The 16,741-nt window shown below is 41.3% G+C and overlaps 1 protein-coding gene across 2 annotated transcripts; it reads left to right on the top strand.

The window, feature by feature from the left end:
- Nucleotides 1–503: 503 nt before the first annotated feature.
- Nucleotides 504–7,799, top strand: LOC108883587 (fizzy-related protein homolog). 2 transcript variants are annotated; one of them, XM_018676923.2, is made up of 14 exons: nucleotides 504–656; nucleotides 1,452–1,525; nucleotides 2,017–2,145; nucleotides 2,347–2,410; nucleotides 3,185–3,315; nucleotides 3,404–3,489; nucleotides 3,585–3,768; nucleotides 4,015–4,080; nucleotides 4,342–4,444; nucleotides 4,593–4,777; nucleotides 4,886–5,119; nucleotides 5,574–5,678; nucleotides 5,991–6,083; nucleotides 6,254–7,799. In XM_018676923.2, exons 2-14 carry the CDS (start codon nucleotides 1,457–1,459, stop codon nucleotides 6,293–6,295), a joined length of 1,491 nt encoding a protein of 496 aa, XP_018532439.1. In that variant the 5' UTR covers nucleotides 504–656; nucleotides 1,452–1,456; the 3' UTR covers nucleotides 6,296–7,799. The 2 variants fall into 2 exon arrangements, with proteins under 2 accessions (XP_018532439.1, XP_018532438.1); XM_018676922.2 differs by having other exon boundaries at nucleotides 506–691.
- The last annotated feature ends 8,942 nt before the right edge of the window (nucleotides 7,800–16,741 follow it).

Genomic DNA, 16,741 nt, shown 5'->3' with positions numbered 1-16,741 from the left:
TACTGGTAGAGTGATGGTTTCCAAATGTCCACTACTTGTGTCCATCTCATAGACTGAATATCATAACTACCGTCAATGATACTGTATGAAGCTCTGTTTTGTTCCACACTGTGTGTAGCTCTCTGGATAAAGCAAGTGTTAAAAGACAATGTGCAGATTTCAATCAGTGGATAAAATAAAAGGGAATTTGATCACTGATGCTTAAAAATGAATAAATACAAACAGCTGTTACCTCTCCAGAGGCTTATGTGAGACAGAAGCAAACTTACCAGGTCATTTTATATTATTTGACGTGTTAACACCTACGATCAACACACACACACACACACACACAGGTTTTAGGTTCAGTACAAGCGTTTTTTTGTTTAGGCTGAATTCAGGAGCCTGTAGAAACAGTGGGAGGCACTCGACTGAGAGAGAGCTCTAAGTGTGTGTGTGTGTGTGTGTGAGTGCGAGAGATACGTTTCCTTAGCAACGCAAAATGTGCGATTCAAAATCAGCGACGTCACATCCTTCCCGTGGTGCTTAGCGAACCCAAATTGAACGATCGGCAAAAGAAAACATTTGTATCTTATATGCCCTGTTTTTAAGAGTAAAACGGCACAAAACTAAACGTTTCAACTGGAACCGACGCTGTGAAGAAAAATAATTCAACGGTGCGTAAGGGGAAGAGCTTTTCGGGGCACAGAAGGTATTAATACAAGTGTAGATGGTGAACAAACAATGTTGCTAACGCATTAGCCGGACGGCTAGCTTATTTTACGTTAGGTCAGTCAGCTGAGCTAGCGTTAGCATTAGCATAGCTCTGTATGCTGGAGAATTGAATTATTTTGGTGTTTTTAGTGCTGTGAATTGTAATAGACAGTATTGTTGTCTAATTTATCACCACAAAACAATTACTATATCGGATTTCCTCCAGAATTATTTCAAGGATCACCTGACTGCAAAGTTTGTCTTTTCGTGATTATCCAGTTTAATAACAAATCGTCGTCTGATTAATGTTAAATTCTTTTTCCCACGATAAAATGGTGCTACTTGTCACTTAGCCCTCAGCAGTCAGTTCAGTAAAAAGTGGATCACTAATTTATTTCGTAATGTGACAAAACATACAGGAGAGCATTGTTGAAACAATTAGTGTACTGTAGTAATCAGTCAGACAGTCTGGTGATCTACAGAAAACTAACAACAAAATCTTTATAGTCCAGTCAATGTGTAAGTATCTGATCACTCAAAATGGCAGATTCGAGTTTCTTAAATGTCAACACTTGCTGCTTTTCTGTTTACTGTTGTTAAAAACAAACTGTTTGAAGACATTTCACAAAATTACCAGGAATCAGCAAGTCATGTTTAAGAGACTATCTCTGTTATAATCTCTGCCACTGACATGTCCAGGCATAGAACTGTTTGTATATTTTTATGATTGTGCTGATCAGTTTCACTCTGTTTTTCAGGCATCATGGATCAAGACTATGAGTGCAGGCTGCTCAGGCAGATTAATATTCAAAATGAGAATGCAAGCCCCATAGTAAGTAAACAATGCACACACTTGTGTTTTTGTCCATCATGTCCCTGTTCTTGTACATTAACAAGCTGTGTAAAAAAAAAAAAATTGCATCAGCTAGCCAAAGCATACAGACTAGACTACTACAACTAGTATGATTAGGTCATTGTACTGACTATAGTGTGATGATAGCTGCTCCCAAAGAGGGCTGTTAACTAGCAAAGGACTTACGATGGGCGGAGAGGGTGTTACTCTCCATGTGTTGGCAGAATAAGAGCTTTAACAGTCCAGTCTCTTTCATTTGACGGTGTCACTAGTGTTGAGTGAAAACAAGACCTCACCAGCCAAATGACTGGGTTTTGTGAATGTTGCCTCCTGTTGTTAACACCTCAGACAAATGCACCATCTGCCACCTAAATGATCTTCCTGTTGTCAAGTTTTCATGTCACTGTCCATGGCCTGCTTGCGTTTGGCTGCCAGTCAGAAAATGCTCTCTCCTCTCCTCCCTTGTGTAGAAAGCTGTAGGAGCAGTGCGAGCTCTGACACCCACCAGCTCCCCCCTGTCCTCCCCTAGCAAGCACGGCGATCGCTTCATTCCCTCCCGGGCCGGAGCCAACTGGAGCGTTAATTTCCACCGCATCAATGTGAGTTTGCTGCGATACACCCAGGATTTCACTGTCTTTCCTACCAAAAGAACAGTGATCTCAGGATGGAAGTGTTGATTATTGCTTACAAGGAAACATTATGTAGTAGCATTTCCCTTCAATTTGTCTGTAATTGCTTTTACACATTAAGTTCACAGATTTAGTCGCGTGTGATCATGTTTATTTCATTTTGTGACACAGGAAATTGAAAAGTCGCACAATCAAAATAGGAAAACCAAAGATGGCACGACAGACAGCAACAAAGGTAATCAACCCACCTTTACAGCAAGAGACTGGGCAAATAAAAATGTATCATGACCTACTGTCTTGCAATAATATTTCAAGGTACCATTATCATGAAATATTCTGCTCTGCTGCTGAGAAACAGATGCATCCTTCCTTAACTGCAAATTCGAACTCAAAATTGCTTTTCCTTCTGGCAGTGCAGCCTTTTTTCAGTTAATGGCTGTTTTAAATTTGAGTGATGGCACACATGGATACATGTATTTCTTAATTCAGAGTATGTTTTTAGAAAACCATTGTTAGAGGTTACATTTTTCTCTTCTGTGTCATAGCTTTCACTAGTGATGTGTTGATGGTGGAATTGTAGATGGCTGCCTTTCAGTATATTGTGTATTACACAATTACCTGGATTATGATTCCTCAGTTAGCGTACAGAAATAGCCCTGATAGTGATGCATCATGAATTACCGTAAGATGACCAGTCCCCAAATAGATGTTCTTCTTTGCTGTCACTGGACATTAAGCGTGAGTTTTATCCCCTTTTCAGCTCATTTCCACAGGTATCTCTGTCTGCTCCAGTCAAACTTGATAATTTGACCTTCTCTTGTTTACTAAGCCTGGGCAGGCTCATGGAAACTGGAGATAAGGACTAAACAAAGCTGGGTGGAAAAATTCTCCCTGATCTTTAGAGATGTGAGAGAGGAGCTAAGAAATTGCACAGGGAGCACAGTGTTTGAACTTAATCATTTCGACAGCCTGGTTTGATTTCCCCCCTGTCTCCTCTCTCTTCCTTCAGCGGACGGTTTGGCTTACTCGGCGCTGCTGAAGAACGAGCTGCTAGGAGCTGGTATCGAGAAAGTCCAGGACCCCCAGTCAGAAGACCGCCGTCTGCTGCCATCTACTCCTGCCAAGAGGAGCCTCTTTAGTGTAAACAGTTGACATATCTGTAACATTTAATATATTAATTTTTGTTATGTTTTTCCTGCCTTAGTAATCATCTGTTTGTGTTTTTTAGTACTCTGTGAGTACTAAGAGGGCTCTGCCAGAAGAGGATGGAAACACAGTATCTCCATATTCTCTATCACCTGTCAGTAGCAACAGGTAATACATTTCTCCTGCTACTTATTAAATGTTGTTCTGTAATCGGCAAGGAAAACAGCATAATATTCCACCTTATATTCTGTTGTGCTCTGCAGCCAGAAACTGCTACGGTCACCAAGGAAACCTACACGCAAAATATCTAAAATCCCTTTCAAAGTTCTGGATGCTCCAGAGCTACAGGATGACTTCTACCTCAACCTAGTGGACTGGTCCTCTCTGAATGTGCTCAGTGTTGGACTAGGCACCTGCGTCTACCTGTGGAGTGCCTGCACCAGCCAGGTGTGTGTGTGATCTGTTTGCATTGAGCAAAGAGACAGAAGCCTCAAGCAGAGGTTTCTACTGTAGTTAAAATGTATCTAGGAATATAAACTTCTCTCTCAAATGAAGTCTCCAGTCACACTGGATCTGTCGGTTAAGGGTTTCACTGGTTGTGTGTCATACATATTGACCAAAAGATTCCTAGAATGTGATTGAGCTGCCTCTTGGATGTGTTCATGTTTTTTGTTTTCGTCTCCATCTCTTTAGGTGACACGTCTATGTGACCTTTCTGTAGAGGGAGATTCAGTAACGTCAGTGGGCTGGTCAGAGAGGGTGAGTTTTTTTTTTTTGTTTGGGTTTTTTTTGTTCTATCATCTTAACAAACTGTTTTCAGGTTACATTAAGAAAAGAAACACAGCTTCTCAACCCTGATAAAGAGCTGTTGTTGATCAAGGCTGTTACTTTATGGAGTTTTGGAGTATGGCTTCTGTGTCCGCCTTTAAAAACTCGTGTTAAAAACTTGTGTTTTTCTTTATAAATGCTGTTTAAAGTCATCACAGACTCTTCATGCGTTAGTGTGCTGTTTATTTTTAGGGTAACCTGGTGGCGGTGGGGACTCATAAAGGCTATGTACAGATCTGGGATGCAGCAGCAGGGAAGAAGCTGTCTGTACTAGAAGGACACACAGCCAGAGTGGGTGAGTTGAGAGAGGCCGTAGAGACGGAGGCGGAGATGGTCACAGGAGTTGAAATATCTACTACCTTCATTTGTTTTCTAGTAACATCTCTCATTCATGGTCAGTGAATCATCTTCCCTCACTTCTGTGTTTCACTCTCTGCTGCCAGGTGCGTTGGCATGGAATGCGGACCAGCTGTCGTCTGGGAGCCGTGATCGGGTGATCCTGCAGAGGGACATCAGAGCCCCGCCTCTCCAGTCCGAGCGCCGTCTCCAAGGACACAGACAGGAAGTCTGCGGGCTCAAGTGGAGTACAGACCACCAACTGCTCGCCTCTGGTGGAAATGATAACAAGGTACGCAGGCGAAGAATCTCACCTGTGCCTCTGTATCAGGACCACTTTTTCAAATATGACCGCAGACTTATTTCTCTTCTTCCTCTTGTTTCAACCCGCTGTACACAGCTGCTTGTGTGGAATCATTCGAGTGTCCTCCCGGTGCAGCAGTACACGGAGCATTTGGCTGCAGTGAAGGCAATCGCCTGGTCCCCCCACCAGCATGGCCTGCTGGCCTCTGGAGGCGGCACCGCCGACCGCTGCATCCGTTTCTGGAACACTCTGACGGGCCAGCCGCTGCAGTGCACTGACACTGGCTCTCAAGTCTGCAACCTGGCCTGGTCCAAGCACACTAATGAACTGGTGAGTGGCCTGAAGTCTTTGATTTTGGACAGCGTCTGTTGTAAGGTGGATGCAGAAGTAGAGTGATGCAGATTGTTGAATAAATGCAAAAAAAAGTGCAAGAAAGTAAAAGGAATTACATTTTTGGGAAATTGCTTGTTTACCGTCTTATACTGTTTACAGTACACTCTGCACATAGCAATTTATACATCCTGTTGTCACAGTAAAGATGCCAGCTTTGAGACGACTCTTTGATGCACTGCTAGCCAACAAGATGCAACCTGTAAAAAACACAACTTGTTGGAAGTTGTCTTTGCTTCCAATTCTTTAGCTAAGCCACACTAAACATTCTCTTATACTGGAAGCAGAGAGTTAGAATTGTCATCAACTTTATTTTACAGTAAATAAACACGTTCCCCAAACTTACAATGTTCCATTAAATCTCACGAGGTAAATGTATGATTTTTTTCTGCAGGTCAGCACACACGGTTATTCCCAGAACCAGATCCTGGTGTGGAAGTATCCCTCTCTAACTCAAGTGGCCAAACTTACAGGACATTCCTACAGAGTACTCTACCTGGTCAGTATACCACGTACTGTGTGTGTTTATTCATGTCTGTCTACAGGTCATTGTCCCAAGTTTACAGCAGCAAACTGAAAATGAAGACATACAAAAAAATATGTGTGCTCACTAAAATAACTTTTAGTATGAGGAGTATTTTAATGCCTGAATGTTTTTAATTATTAAGCATCCATGAGCACATCCCGCTCTCTGAACAAGTGGCAGCAAAGCCACCCACACATGAAGGGGACTAAAAAAATCCTACGCTGATTACACACTGTGAAAATACTGTATATTCAGTGTATAATAATGATGTTTTGTTATGTGCAGGCCATGTCACCTGATGGAGAGGCTATCGTGACGGGGGCTGGAGATGAAACACTTCGTTTCTGGAACGTCTTTAGCAAGATGAGATCCACAAAGGTACTTGCTCTCTATTTTGTCTCACTTATATTAAGGTCTCTGTCTTTTTTTATTCCTTTGTCCTTTCTATTTGTTACATTCCCTTGACTGGATTTCTGGATTTTCCATTACAGTTTTAATGTCTATGAATGTTTTTGTCTTCCCTTCTTCTGTCTCCCTCCCTCTTTCAGGAATCTGTGTCAGTGCTGAACCTCTTCACAAGAATCCGGTAGTCAAGCTCTCCTCTGTACTACGAGGGAATAAAGCCGGGAAGGGAATCTCTCTCTATCTCTGCATGTGTCAAGCTGTAAATGGGCCCCTTCTTTGAGTATTCACCTCAGTAGTCTACAGAGGTCCCCCCCCCCCCAATCAATTGCCCTTAGTTTATTTAGCCAAGTTGTAGCTGGGAGAAACAGGAGAGATGCACAGCCTGAGTGTCGAGGGCAGAGAACATGCGTACAGTACATACAGTATTCCACCTCCTCCTGAATGATGACGGAGCCACTGCCACCAGAGATCTCTGATGGCGAAGAGAAATTGGGGCGTTATTCCCCCATGTGATTATGTTTTGTTTACAGATTGACATTGTGCATACCTGCCAAATATTGTTTGTCCTTTTGATTGTTTATTTATTTTATTTAGTTTTTCTCCTTTTTTTTTTTTTTTTTTTTTTTTTTTACACATTTTTAACTCCTATTCTTACTAGTGTGTTTGTTTTGAAGGCTGGTAGATTTCCTTTTATTTCATGTGTAACTGCAGTTTTTGGTCTGATCCGTGGAGTATGTTTGGCTTTGTTCAAGTTTGCAGAAAAATCCAAGCTTGTCTTTTTGTATTTTACTGAGAGACAATAATGTTTCATGTACACTGATAACAGACTGCATAACCCTGTGCCATTTCCAGAACCTTTAATGGTTAACAAGGACTGGATGAATGGGCCTGATCTCCTTTTTTTAAAATATGACATTAAGTTAATTTTACTCTAATGATATTAAGCAGTATTCGCAGAGATTGTTTCATCATTTCTCAAGAGACGTTGGCACAAAAATAACTCTTTGTCGACACTACATAAGAACAGTTGCTTACAGAAATAATTCAGATGAAAATTAGAAGATTTTAATGGGACTTGTGTGAAAGCTTTTCACTCCTCTTGTTTCCGTTCTTTCTTAAATGGAAAATCAGGCAAAGAAATTTAAAACCAAAACACTTTGGTCTATCAGTGTAGTTTGTAACAGTAACTGAAGTACACAGAAAAAACATCTGGGATTAAAACAATGCTCTTCTGTACAGAGTTTCTGCTTTGTGCTGCGTCTGCTAAGATATTCAAGCTTGGGGCACTTGTCTTTTGCTACTTCAGACCACATGTGTGTTGAGCAGTCATGCTAATGTGATTATTATCATTTTTTTTAATCTAGAAAAAAAATCATATCATCTGCAGCATTTTGATTTTCTTTTTTCCCCATTTTGAATGTTTGAGTCAACTAGTGTGCCACATTTAAATGAATGCTATTTATTTGTGTTGTGAAAGATTGTTGTACAGAGGTGGCGTGTTTGTTTACTAATGTTATCTGAGGGAAGCTGATGGGCAGTTTCACTGCTAAACTCTGTGGAAATTTCTTTAAATGCCACTTCAAAATCAAAACAATGCTGCCAACTTGAATTACAGAAAGAATGTTAAAAAGAAAAATATTTCTGTACTGAGAGATAATCAACAATTAAATGACCATATCTTGTACCTTACATTGTTGCTGTGTTATTGTCCAGTTGCTAGAGAGTAGATGTCTATAATGTCCACTGCTGTGAATCGAGAAAAGACCAAAATCAAGTTGTTAGTCAGTCTGTCAATATTTTCCATTTATACCATGTCTATGGCATTCAACCACAAGCTTGTTCATTTCTACAAAAGATGTAGCTCTTTCCCAAACAATAGCAAGTTATGCCTTTGTTGAGGACTAATTTCAGCTAAGGATGAAGACACATTTGGTTCTCTGGTGAATATTTACAGTAGCAGGATGGAAATTGAATAAGTTACAGTGTCCATTTTTATTTTAATGCAGGAACATTACAAGATAACCCAGCGCAATGGTGTTGCTCTTGTGTGTTTCGATGGAGGAGTTTGACAGAGGAATCAGACATATCAACTGCTTGGTGTAAGCATTACTGGTGGGATTAACACCTGTCTTCCAGAAAATATTCCCTCATTTGTTTTAATGCTGGTGACTAAGGCGTCTACAAAATTTCCAATAGATGTTCAATTAAGTTATGGTGACTGTGAAAGCTGTAGCATATAATTGGTGTAGTTAACCTACTCTCTCCTTCACTCTGAAAGTTTTTCAGCAGATGTGGCCTCTTCTATTGTCCAAATGCAAAGTGAACAGCAGAGGGAGCCACCCCATGAGCAGTTCAGTGCTACACTGCTGCCACCACACCCATACAATCAACCTTAACCATGTTACCTACCTTGTAAAAAGGTGAGAATCAGATCTGAAGATCCCACAAATACTGTTGATTGCTAATGTAACAGGCTGTGAGAGAGGTTAAACATCCCAACAGACAGCTGTAACATCTGTATCTGGTTTCGCTTTATCCCCCTCAGTTTAGGACCACGTTTGTTGGAAGCAGAGCGTTTAACAGCCGCAGAGCACCCTGTGGCTTCACCTTGTTCCCTAGCAGTCTGTAAATTTTTTATCATATTACCAGTCCAGCCCACGCAAGCATAGTTTTGACCCAGAGCATGAAAAATAACAAATGTTCACCGCCTCCCAAAGCTCCCACACCTCTGCTTGTGCCCTGTGGCCCATCGAAAACTCACTCTTACACATTTAAGCAGCAAAGTGGATTTTTTTTTATCAGTGTAAACAACAGCTGGAGGGTCTAAATACATGAAGAGGAAAAGAGGATCTTGAATGATTGTGCTCCTGTGTTTTTGAGAAATTTACAGACAGAAAGCAGAAATCATCCATAGGTGAAACTGAGCTTAACAAGCAAAAGAGAATAAAAACAAATACCACTATTAATTTTATGAGTTAAAAAACTAAAGGTCTTTTTCGTGAAGTTTTTTTTTCTGTGTGTGATGAAGATCAGGTACCTTAGGCCTCTGTGACTCAGCTTCTATCAACACCAGAGAGCCTGAGCCTTTCTCCCCTTCAGACTCCATTATAATGCCATCTAAATAACATGCATAGTCTATTATAGTGATTGGATAAATCATCTGAATGGAAGACATTCAGCACGGTCTTCCAGCTCATCTTTGGCTCTCGGTGGGCAGATGTTAACATTAAGCCCTGAAAGCAGAGGGGAGAACAGAGGGGGGATCGCTAATATGCATAATCCTACCTCCTGATGTTTCTATCAAGAGGCACAGAGTGCGATGTTCGTTATACAACTAATGCCCCACAACACAGTGAGCAGGATTTTCCCCCAGGTTCCTCGCTAAGCCCGACCCTTGAGTTGCATTGATACCCAGCCTAAAGGAATATCAAAGGAACGAGGCCTTTGTGATAACTTAATAGTTGCAGCCACCCAGGCTCCTTTTTGGTCATTTTGTGAGAGGGAACAGAGCAGCAGAGAGGGTCACTCATGTGCCCTATTTACAAATAGACACCAGTCACTCACCCCAGCAGCACCTGAGTTCATAAAATTAACTGGAGGGGGGGATGGGTAGGGTGTGTTTCTACAGCCTGTGAACTGTAAGGAGCTGTCAATGAGCAGGTGTCAGGGAAGATGCTATGATTTAAATAGCTCACTGGAAAAAAACAAAAGGGGGGAGGGGGGTCACAGAACGACATAAAGATTCAGTGGTGCCTGATTGTTTTTTGTAAAATGTCACACAAACAGGATCCCCGAATGCAGCAGGAAACATCCTTGTTATGATGTGTGTGATCTGTGCAAATTTGAAGAGGTGCTTCCTTTTCTCTCCATGTCACTGTAAGTTGAAAACCAGCAACACTATGGCCCTTGTATACGAGATGTTACAGACAAAATGAAAATAGTTGTTAAAAAGATCCCTAAAATGTAGACCTGTCAACACGAGACAACCATTAAAGTAAGAACAGGATTATTTATGTTTTTCTACATATTTTGGTTTTCCAATAATTCTGGCAGCATGGTGATAGTTTTTCATATTCTTGTAAAAGTGTGTGTATGTATGGATCCTTAGAGGCTCCTTTCATAAGGCAGAAGCCACCTAAGTGTCTAATTCCTGACAAAGCTTTTTAATACTCTGATGCTTATTAAACATTGGTACTGTTGATGCTGTGATAACTGATCCTAAGGCAAAACTATCCACTGCTGACAAATATCAAAAGATCAAATATCAAATCTTCAAATTTCATTTAATTCATGGTAAGGAAAAAGAACACTTAGTGTCACCAAGACCACATCTCTGCTGACTGTGACAGTGCTGCTCAGTTCAGTCAAATGTAGGACTCCCACAACTGTTGGTCTTTGTACATCAACATAAATCCAATATCCAATATCCAAAATGATCAGTCCTGTGGTTTCAAACCAAAAGTTGCAGCTTTTAAACTTAAAATAGGTGCAAATTTAAATCACTCTCTTGTCCCATCAGCCTACAACTCCTGCAAAACTGTTAAGGAGGTCAGAAACTTTGAGTAACTGTATAATTTGACTATTATGTCATTTAAAGGTAGCACAGAGAGAGAATTTATGAAGGCACTAGTTTCTGATTATTATCTCCTAAACCACTGAAGAGACTTCTGTCCAGTTTTGTGCTTTATCTCACACACCTATGAGCAGTATATCTGTATATAATTTATGTCTGTATATATAAATTACTAATGTTCTGTAGTTTTCCATAAGACACTTTACTGGTATGTACACAATGGTCAGAGCCAGTCGGATGCTTAAGCGAACTGTCTGTTTAGTGCCGCCCGTGGTCACCAGAGCCACTTTCTCTTTCAGAGCCATCACTTTTTTGGTGTTATGTTATGTCAGTAGTAATTACACAAAAAAATGTGATATTATGTGAAGGGGCTGGTTAGCTAGTATAACTGGTTTAATCAATTCCAGCTGCCTCTGTCAAAGAAACGAAACGAATGATGGAGCATTGACAATAGTCATCAGTATCGGTGGCATCGAGGCGATGGTGGGCCCCCAAATTGACTTCTGCTTACAGCCACATAAGGTCTTGAGCCGGCCCTGGCAGGTACACAGTCCATCATAGATGGTTTGTGGTGCTGATGGCATTCTGTTCTTGTTTTATTTATTCCTTATTTTCTTAAGTATTCTTTGTGGATGAAGGTTAAATGGTTGAATGTGGTCATTTGACCTATTTGTTGCTTGTTTTATTTCTGAGTGTAGTTACTATGATTTTGTGTTATTGAGTTGATTTGACTAAACAAGCTGCACAATTCTGTGTGAATTTGCACAATTTCCAGTTTGTTTTTCAGAGCTATTTATTATACAATTGTGGCTGTGCAGTTTCCACAGCCCATAGATACGCAACATTTCACTCTTGTTGTTTCCATTGCAAATTAATTAGATGCCCAATCTTGATCTCACAGTTCAGCTCTAATTCAATTAAATCTGAGCTCCTCACCACTGTCAGGCTCGGGTGCTCAGGTGAAATCTTTTGCACTCTTGGGGCGCATAATTTCAAATTAGTATTTTTGTATGTGTGTGTGAGAGAGAGAGGTATTTCCTCGATCAGATTAAGATTACGCGCTGATTCAGTTCTTCAATAACCAAGCCTGAGCGAAAACCTTTCCTTGAATAGAAACCCGAGTACTTTCCATCGATGGGCTATATCCTCAGCCTCCATATGTTGTATCCGTATGCATCCTTAACCTTCATATAATGTAATTCAGCCGCTCGTTTGGGCCGCACCCTTAACAAGGTCTGAAAAAAATCCACGTCAATTGGCCTCCTCTCGCAGTCGTCACTCCACAGCGACCCGCCTCCTCCTTGTCTTCTCCGAGCGGCAGACGTATATAAACACACTGATCCCGTCTTCCTCCAGCCTACCCAGTAACATCACGGTAACCATTACGTGGAGCTCAGATGGGGAGGGCGCACAGGCTCCGATTGTGGCTGATTTCAATAGAAAAAAAAAAAAAGAAAAAAAAAGAAAAACCCAACAGTGAAAAGAGACGCCTGCACACATGCAGGCACACGCTGCATAACATTATGTCGGCATCACCTGTTGTTCCTCGTCGATAAACGGTGAGTCCATCACTTACAGCCTTTTATCCTGGTTGATTTCTTCAGAGCATGCAGTGTTTATTTGTAGGATGTCAGTATGTTTGCATTGCTTTCTCGCTGCCCCCCCCACTTCAGGATTAAAAAAAAACAAATATGATGAAGCAGGAAAAAAAATCCTTCGAGCCACGGAGGGGAAACAGAGATAGCTGTGCAAACCCCGACTGCGTCTAAGGGAAATTAAATGACAACCTCTTCCTCCTCTTCCTGCCTCGCCTGGGGTGGTGGTGGTGGTAGTGATGGTGGTGGTGGGGAAATGTTTATCATGTCGTCATGTTGCCGTGATTTGAGACAGAAATGATAACCGAGCTTACTTTAGATCAGCGCCGGGGTCGCTACAGATTATATACGTCGCATATCGGAGGTCTTTAGGCTTTTTAACCTCCTGAGAGAAAACTTCGGTGCAGCAACAGGTGGCATGTTTTTTTTTTTTTTTTCCCGGGCCGGAATCGAGGCGAGATGCTGAGGAGGAGATGGACGTGGAGGAAAAAAAAAAAGTAGGGCGTCATTCAGCACCGAGACACTGGACAGCTCCCACGTCGAGGGCTACTCAGTATCAATTTAGCTGCGATCTGGACGAAGTGACAGGTTTATTTCTCGCCTCTTTCTTTTCTTTTCTTTTTTTCTTTTAGAGCTTTTTATTTAATCACGTTGACATGTCTGCTGAATATTAACACAACCAAATGGTCAGCATTCAATTCAGCTGCTGTTTGGAAACTAAATGGGCGGTTTTAGAGTAGCATATGCTTTAATGTCAGTCTGCAAGAGCAACAGCAAATGAAGTATTTTGTTTTCTAAACAACAATTTAAACATTAAAATGACTTTAGTGGACATTATTGACCATCTTCTCGGGGGTCTCCTCTTCTTGTCTTGCTCTGCACTCCTCATTTCTCCAGTTTGCACTCAAGGACCCCCCCACCCCCTTTCCCTCACTCCTCTCTCTCCCTTCCTCCTTTCCTTCCTCTCGCTAAACTGTCCCCAGCTTCCCATCCCCCTCTTCCACTGACTCCCAGTCTTGTTGCATAGCTACCAGCTCAGAAACATACTGGAGATGCAGGACAATCTGTCTGTCTCTTTCTCTCTCTCTCCCTCTCTCTCCCCAATTGTGACTTCTTGGGAGAGAAAAAACACAAATCACTGAGTTGCTGTTCATCAATCCTCTCAGTTTTCTCAGCTGTGCACAGCTCAGGGCTTTTCTGTTCATTGCATATGGTGAACAGTGTTTATTCTAAGTGCTGTGCCATGATCCTCTCTTTCTCTCTCTCTCCATGTGTGTGTGTGTGTTCCTCCCATCCTCCTCCACCTCCTCCTCCTGTCTCCCTTTTTTGAGAGGAGCTGAAAGGTTGGCATTACAACAACAAAGGAAGGATGGAATGTCAACAGGCTTCAGAGAGAGATGGGTTGAGGGAAACACCGAGATGGGAATTGCATGTAGTGTTTTCCATCTCCCAAGATGTAAAGTTCACAACCCTATCAGCGTGCCACTAGCCGGCGGTCAGATGCTCTGCAACACCTGTGGCACATGCATAACCTGAAATGCTCCTTCCCAAAATCAATACATCATGTTTGACACCAGCACAATGGAGGTTCAGACTTAAGCATCTCAATGTTCAGTGGTGTTACAAGCTTGTCTCTTTTTCTTTTTATTACAGATTGGAGCGGTGGATGTGGACGGAAAAGACGGGGGTTTCGGGGGGAGTGTTGGTAGTGCTGAGTGGAAGACTAGTGATTTTGTTGTGACGCTGATCAAAGAACAACAAGTCCCAGTCTGCCTCTCAGCGCAAGCAGTGCTCTTCAGTCTACGTCAGCTTTAACCTGCACGTACATTCACCTCAGAATCTGTTCGCTTTTCCTGTTTATTCAACGGCAACAATATGAAAGCTGCCCTTTAAAAACGCACTTAAAAATGTTCAGTGTGTCTGTGTGTAGCCTTAATGTTCAGCAATGTTAATTACAAGCAAGATTGCAATCAAAAGCATCATTTAACCAGAGATATTCATTGAACTGAATCATGCACAGTGAAAACTGCTCCAAAACCCATGGGGAAATACTGCATTAATGACACACAGCAACACACTATGTTCAAAACAGACTTAAATAATGCTTTATTACTGTTTTCAGTTCATTCCTAAATGTCCATTGTTCATTCATTAATATGCTTTGAAACTTCTGGGTGTTATATGTGTATTTCTAAATGTGATCACATCTGCACCAACATCCAGATGACAGGGTTGGATTGAAAGTCCTCACATACAACACACTCTGGATGCAGAGGCAACCCCCCCCCCCCCCCCCCCCCCCCCCAAATGTATTAGTCTTCCTTTATGAGATGGCCTGCTGCCAGAAAGCTTTACTCAACGCTTTACTATGTGCAACACTTCCAGTAGTTAAGGGACTAAATGCACGTCATCCATCAACAAGAGGGGTCTAAATCCCTCTGTGGACTTAAGTAGCTGTCTCAGTCACTGTAATGGACTGTGGATAGCGCTGTAGTAGTTTCTGAGTCAGAGGTTTGAGTGACCATGTGAATAAAAAAAAACAGAGCCAGTTTGCTAGCTCTAGTGTGCAGAAAGCATCTAGTTAAAGAGGTGTGATGGTGTTTAATACTCACATAATGATAACAATATCATGAAACCGAATCTAAAGGTCTGTTTATTAAAAAAAAAAAAAAGAAGTAGTGTTGGGTGGCTGGCCTGACTTTCTGCACACTGACTGACACATTGCCGAGCTCCATGGTGCCAAAGAAACCATTCAGTGTGAACCTAGTAGCAGTGTTAGGGGCCCATTAGGATCAGAAATAACTAGGGAATGAGTCTTATGCACAAAGTATACATTTCACTTCCAGTATCTGGTCTCTTTATGAGGTGAATGCAGAGCTGGGCCTTTTCTGAGCTTTGATTAAAATCAGTAAACAGACCTGAGCAAATATAAGATATCTACAGCCACTACGAACACTCAGAGGTGTGCTCACACAGCAGCAAAGACACAAGTTCAATTCTGCTCACTGCCGGTTTAACGGTCGATGTCAGGTTCATATAAATCATGCCTTCAACTCACACCACATCACCAAGATACTGTTGATTACGTCAAAGTCTACCAGCGGGGTATATATATATATATATATACAACAAGCAGAGGATGGGAACACAAATAAAACTAGACACTATTGGAAAAAATGATTGAAATGCTTGAGGCTGTAGACATTAACAACGTGAAAACATACCACATATACTCTGTCTTTTTTCTGTTGTTACCAGGATACCTGCATGAATGACCTGACAAGATCCCATTTTTGTTACGCATGACAAACACGGTGCTTAGAAAAAAATAAATAAAAATCAAGCCAATCTCAAATGAAACAAAGTCACTTTATTCAGGTTAAATCGAATGAGATCAATGCAAGGATTTTAAGGATTGGCGGATTTATCATTTTTGAAATCACAAGCTGACATGAAACCAACATGCAAATTACATCTGAATGGTGAATCATCTTCATCTCCGCTGACACTGAAGGAAAAAATCAATCATGTCACCATCTCCTGTTAATAATGATCACAGACAATGCGCGCAGCCCCCTTTTCACTCAGAAGGGCTCGCAACGTTTTAATTAAAAATGCATCGTGGATGGTCTCATTCACACTGCACCCTGTAAGTCTCCAGATTGGCGGCATGCTGTTTTTTTCATATATAAAAACCAGGGACTGGCTTGTGTTGCTAAGCAACACAAAAGAGTCAAGTGCATTTATTTACTGGCCAATAAGAATGCAGACAAAGTTTCAAGGTTTTCTAGGAAGGTCCTGTAATAATATAACTCGCAGAAATAATGGAGGCGAGGATTCTCTAATTCTCTTTCACATATATCATTGAGTGTATAAATAGTGTAATGCATAAAGAAGTTTCCCTCCTGCAGCCTCATGTAGCTCATATAACAAATTTCAGAGTCTGTTAGTAAAAATGTGGCTGATTGGTTTTAGCCTCATACAGTTTAGACAAATTATAACTGGTCAACAGTGAATATGATCACTTTATAATGCTCTCTGGCTCTGGTCTTGTTTGTACTGTACATACTGTTCAGTTATTAAAGAGAAGTCTGATCACTTTCAGGGATAAAGACATATCCACCTTTTTCACACTGCCATCTTCAGCCTTTTAGGCCTCCATGCACCTCTGCCACTCACCTGATGGGGATAGAATCACACATCACAGCATTAACCAAGCACATATGGCCCTTTGTACCTGTCTGCTTTGCCTGAATTAAAACTGGAATATACTATGACCTTGTGATAAGATTAACAATTAGAGGTATTTGAGTTTGTAATTATTATTACTATTGCCAAGAGTCCAAGCAGATGGTTTCACAAAGAAAGAAAAATAGTAGAAAATAGTGATGGATGTGTAAAAGGAAGTGCACAACAGGTGACAAATTGCATCAGACACATTCTCAAGAGCACAGACCTTGTGT

The sequence above is a fragment of the Lates calcarifer genome, linkage group LG4 (genome assembly GCF_001640805.2).
Source record: "Lates calcarifer isolate ASB-BC8 linkage group LG4, TLL_Latcal_v3, whole genome shotgun sequence".
Taxonomy (NCBI): Eukaryota; Metazoa; Chordata; class Actinopteri; family Centropomidae; genus Lates; species Lates calcarifer.
Note: the sequence above shows the minus strand (reverse complement) of the source record. Positions and strands in the feature narration are given on the sequence as shown.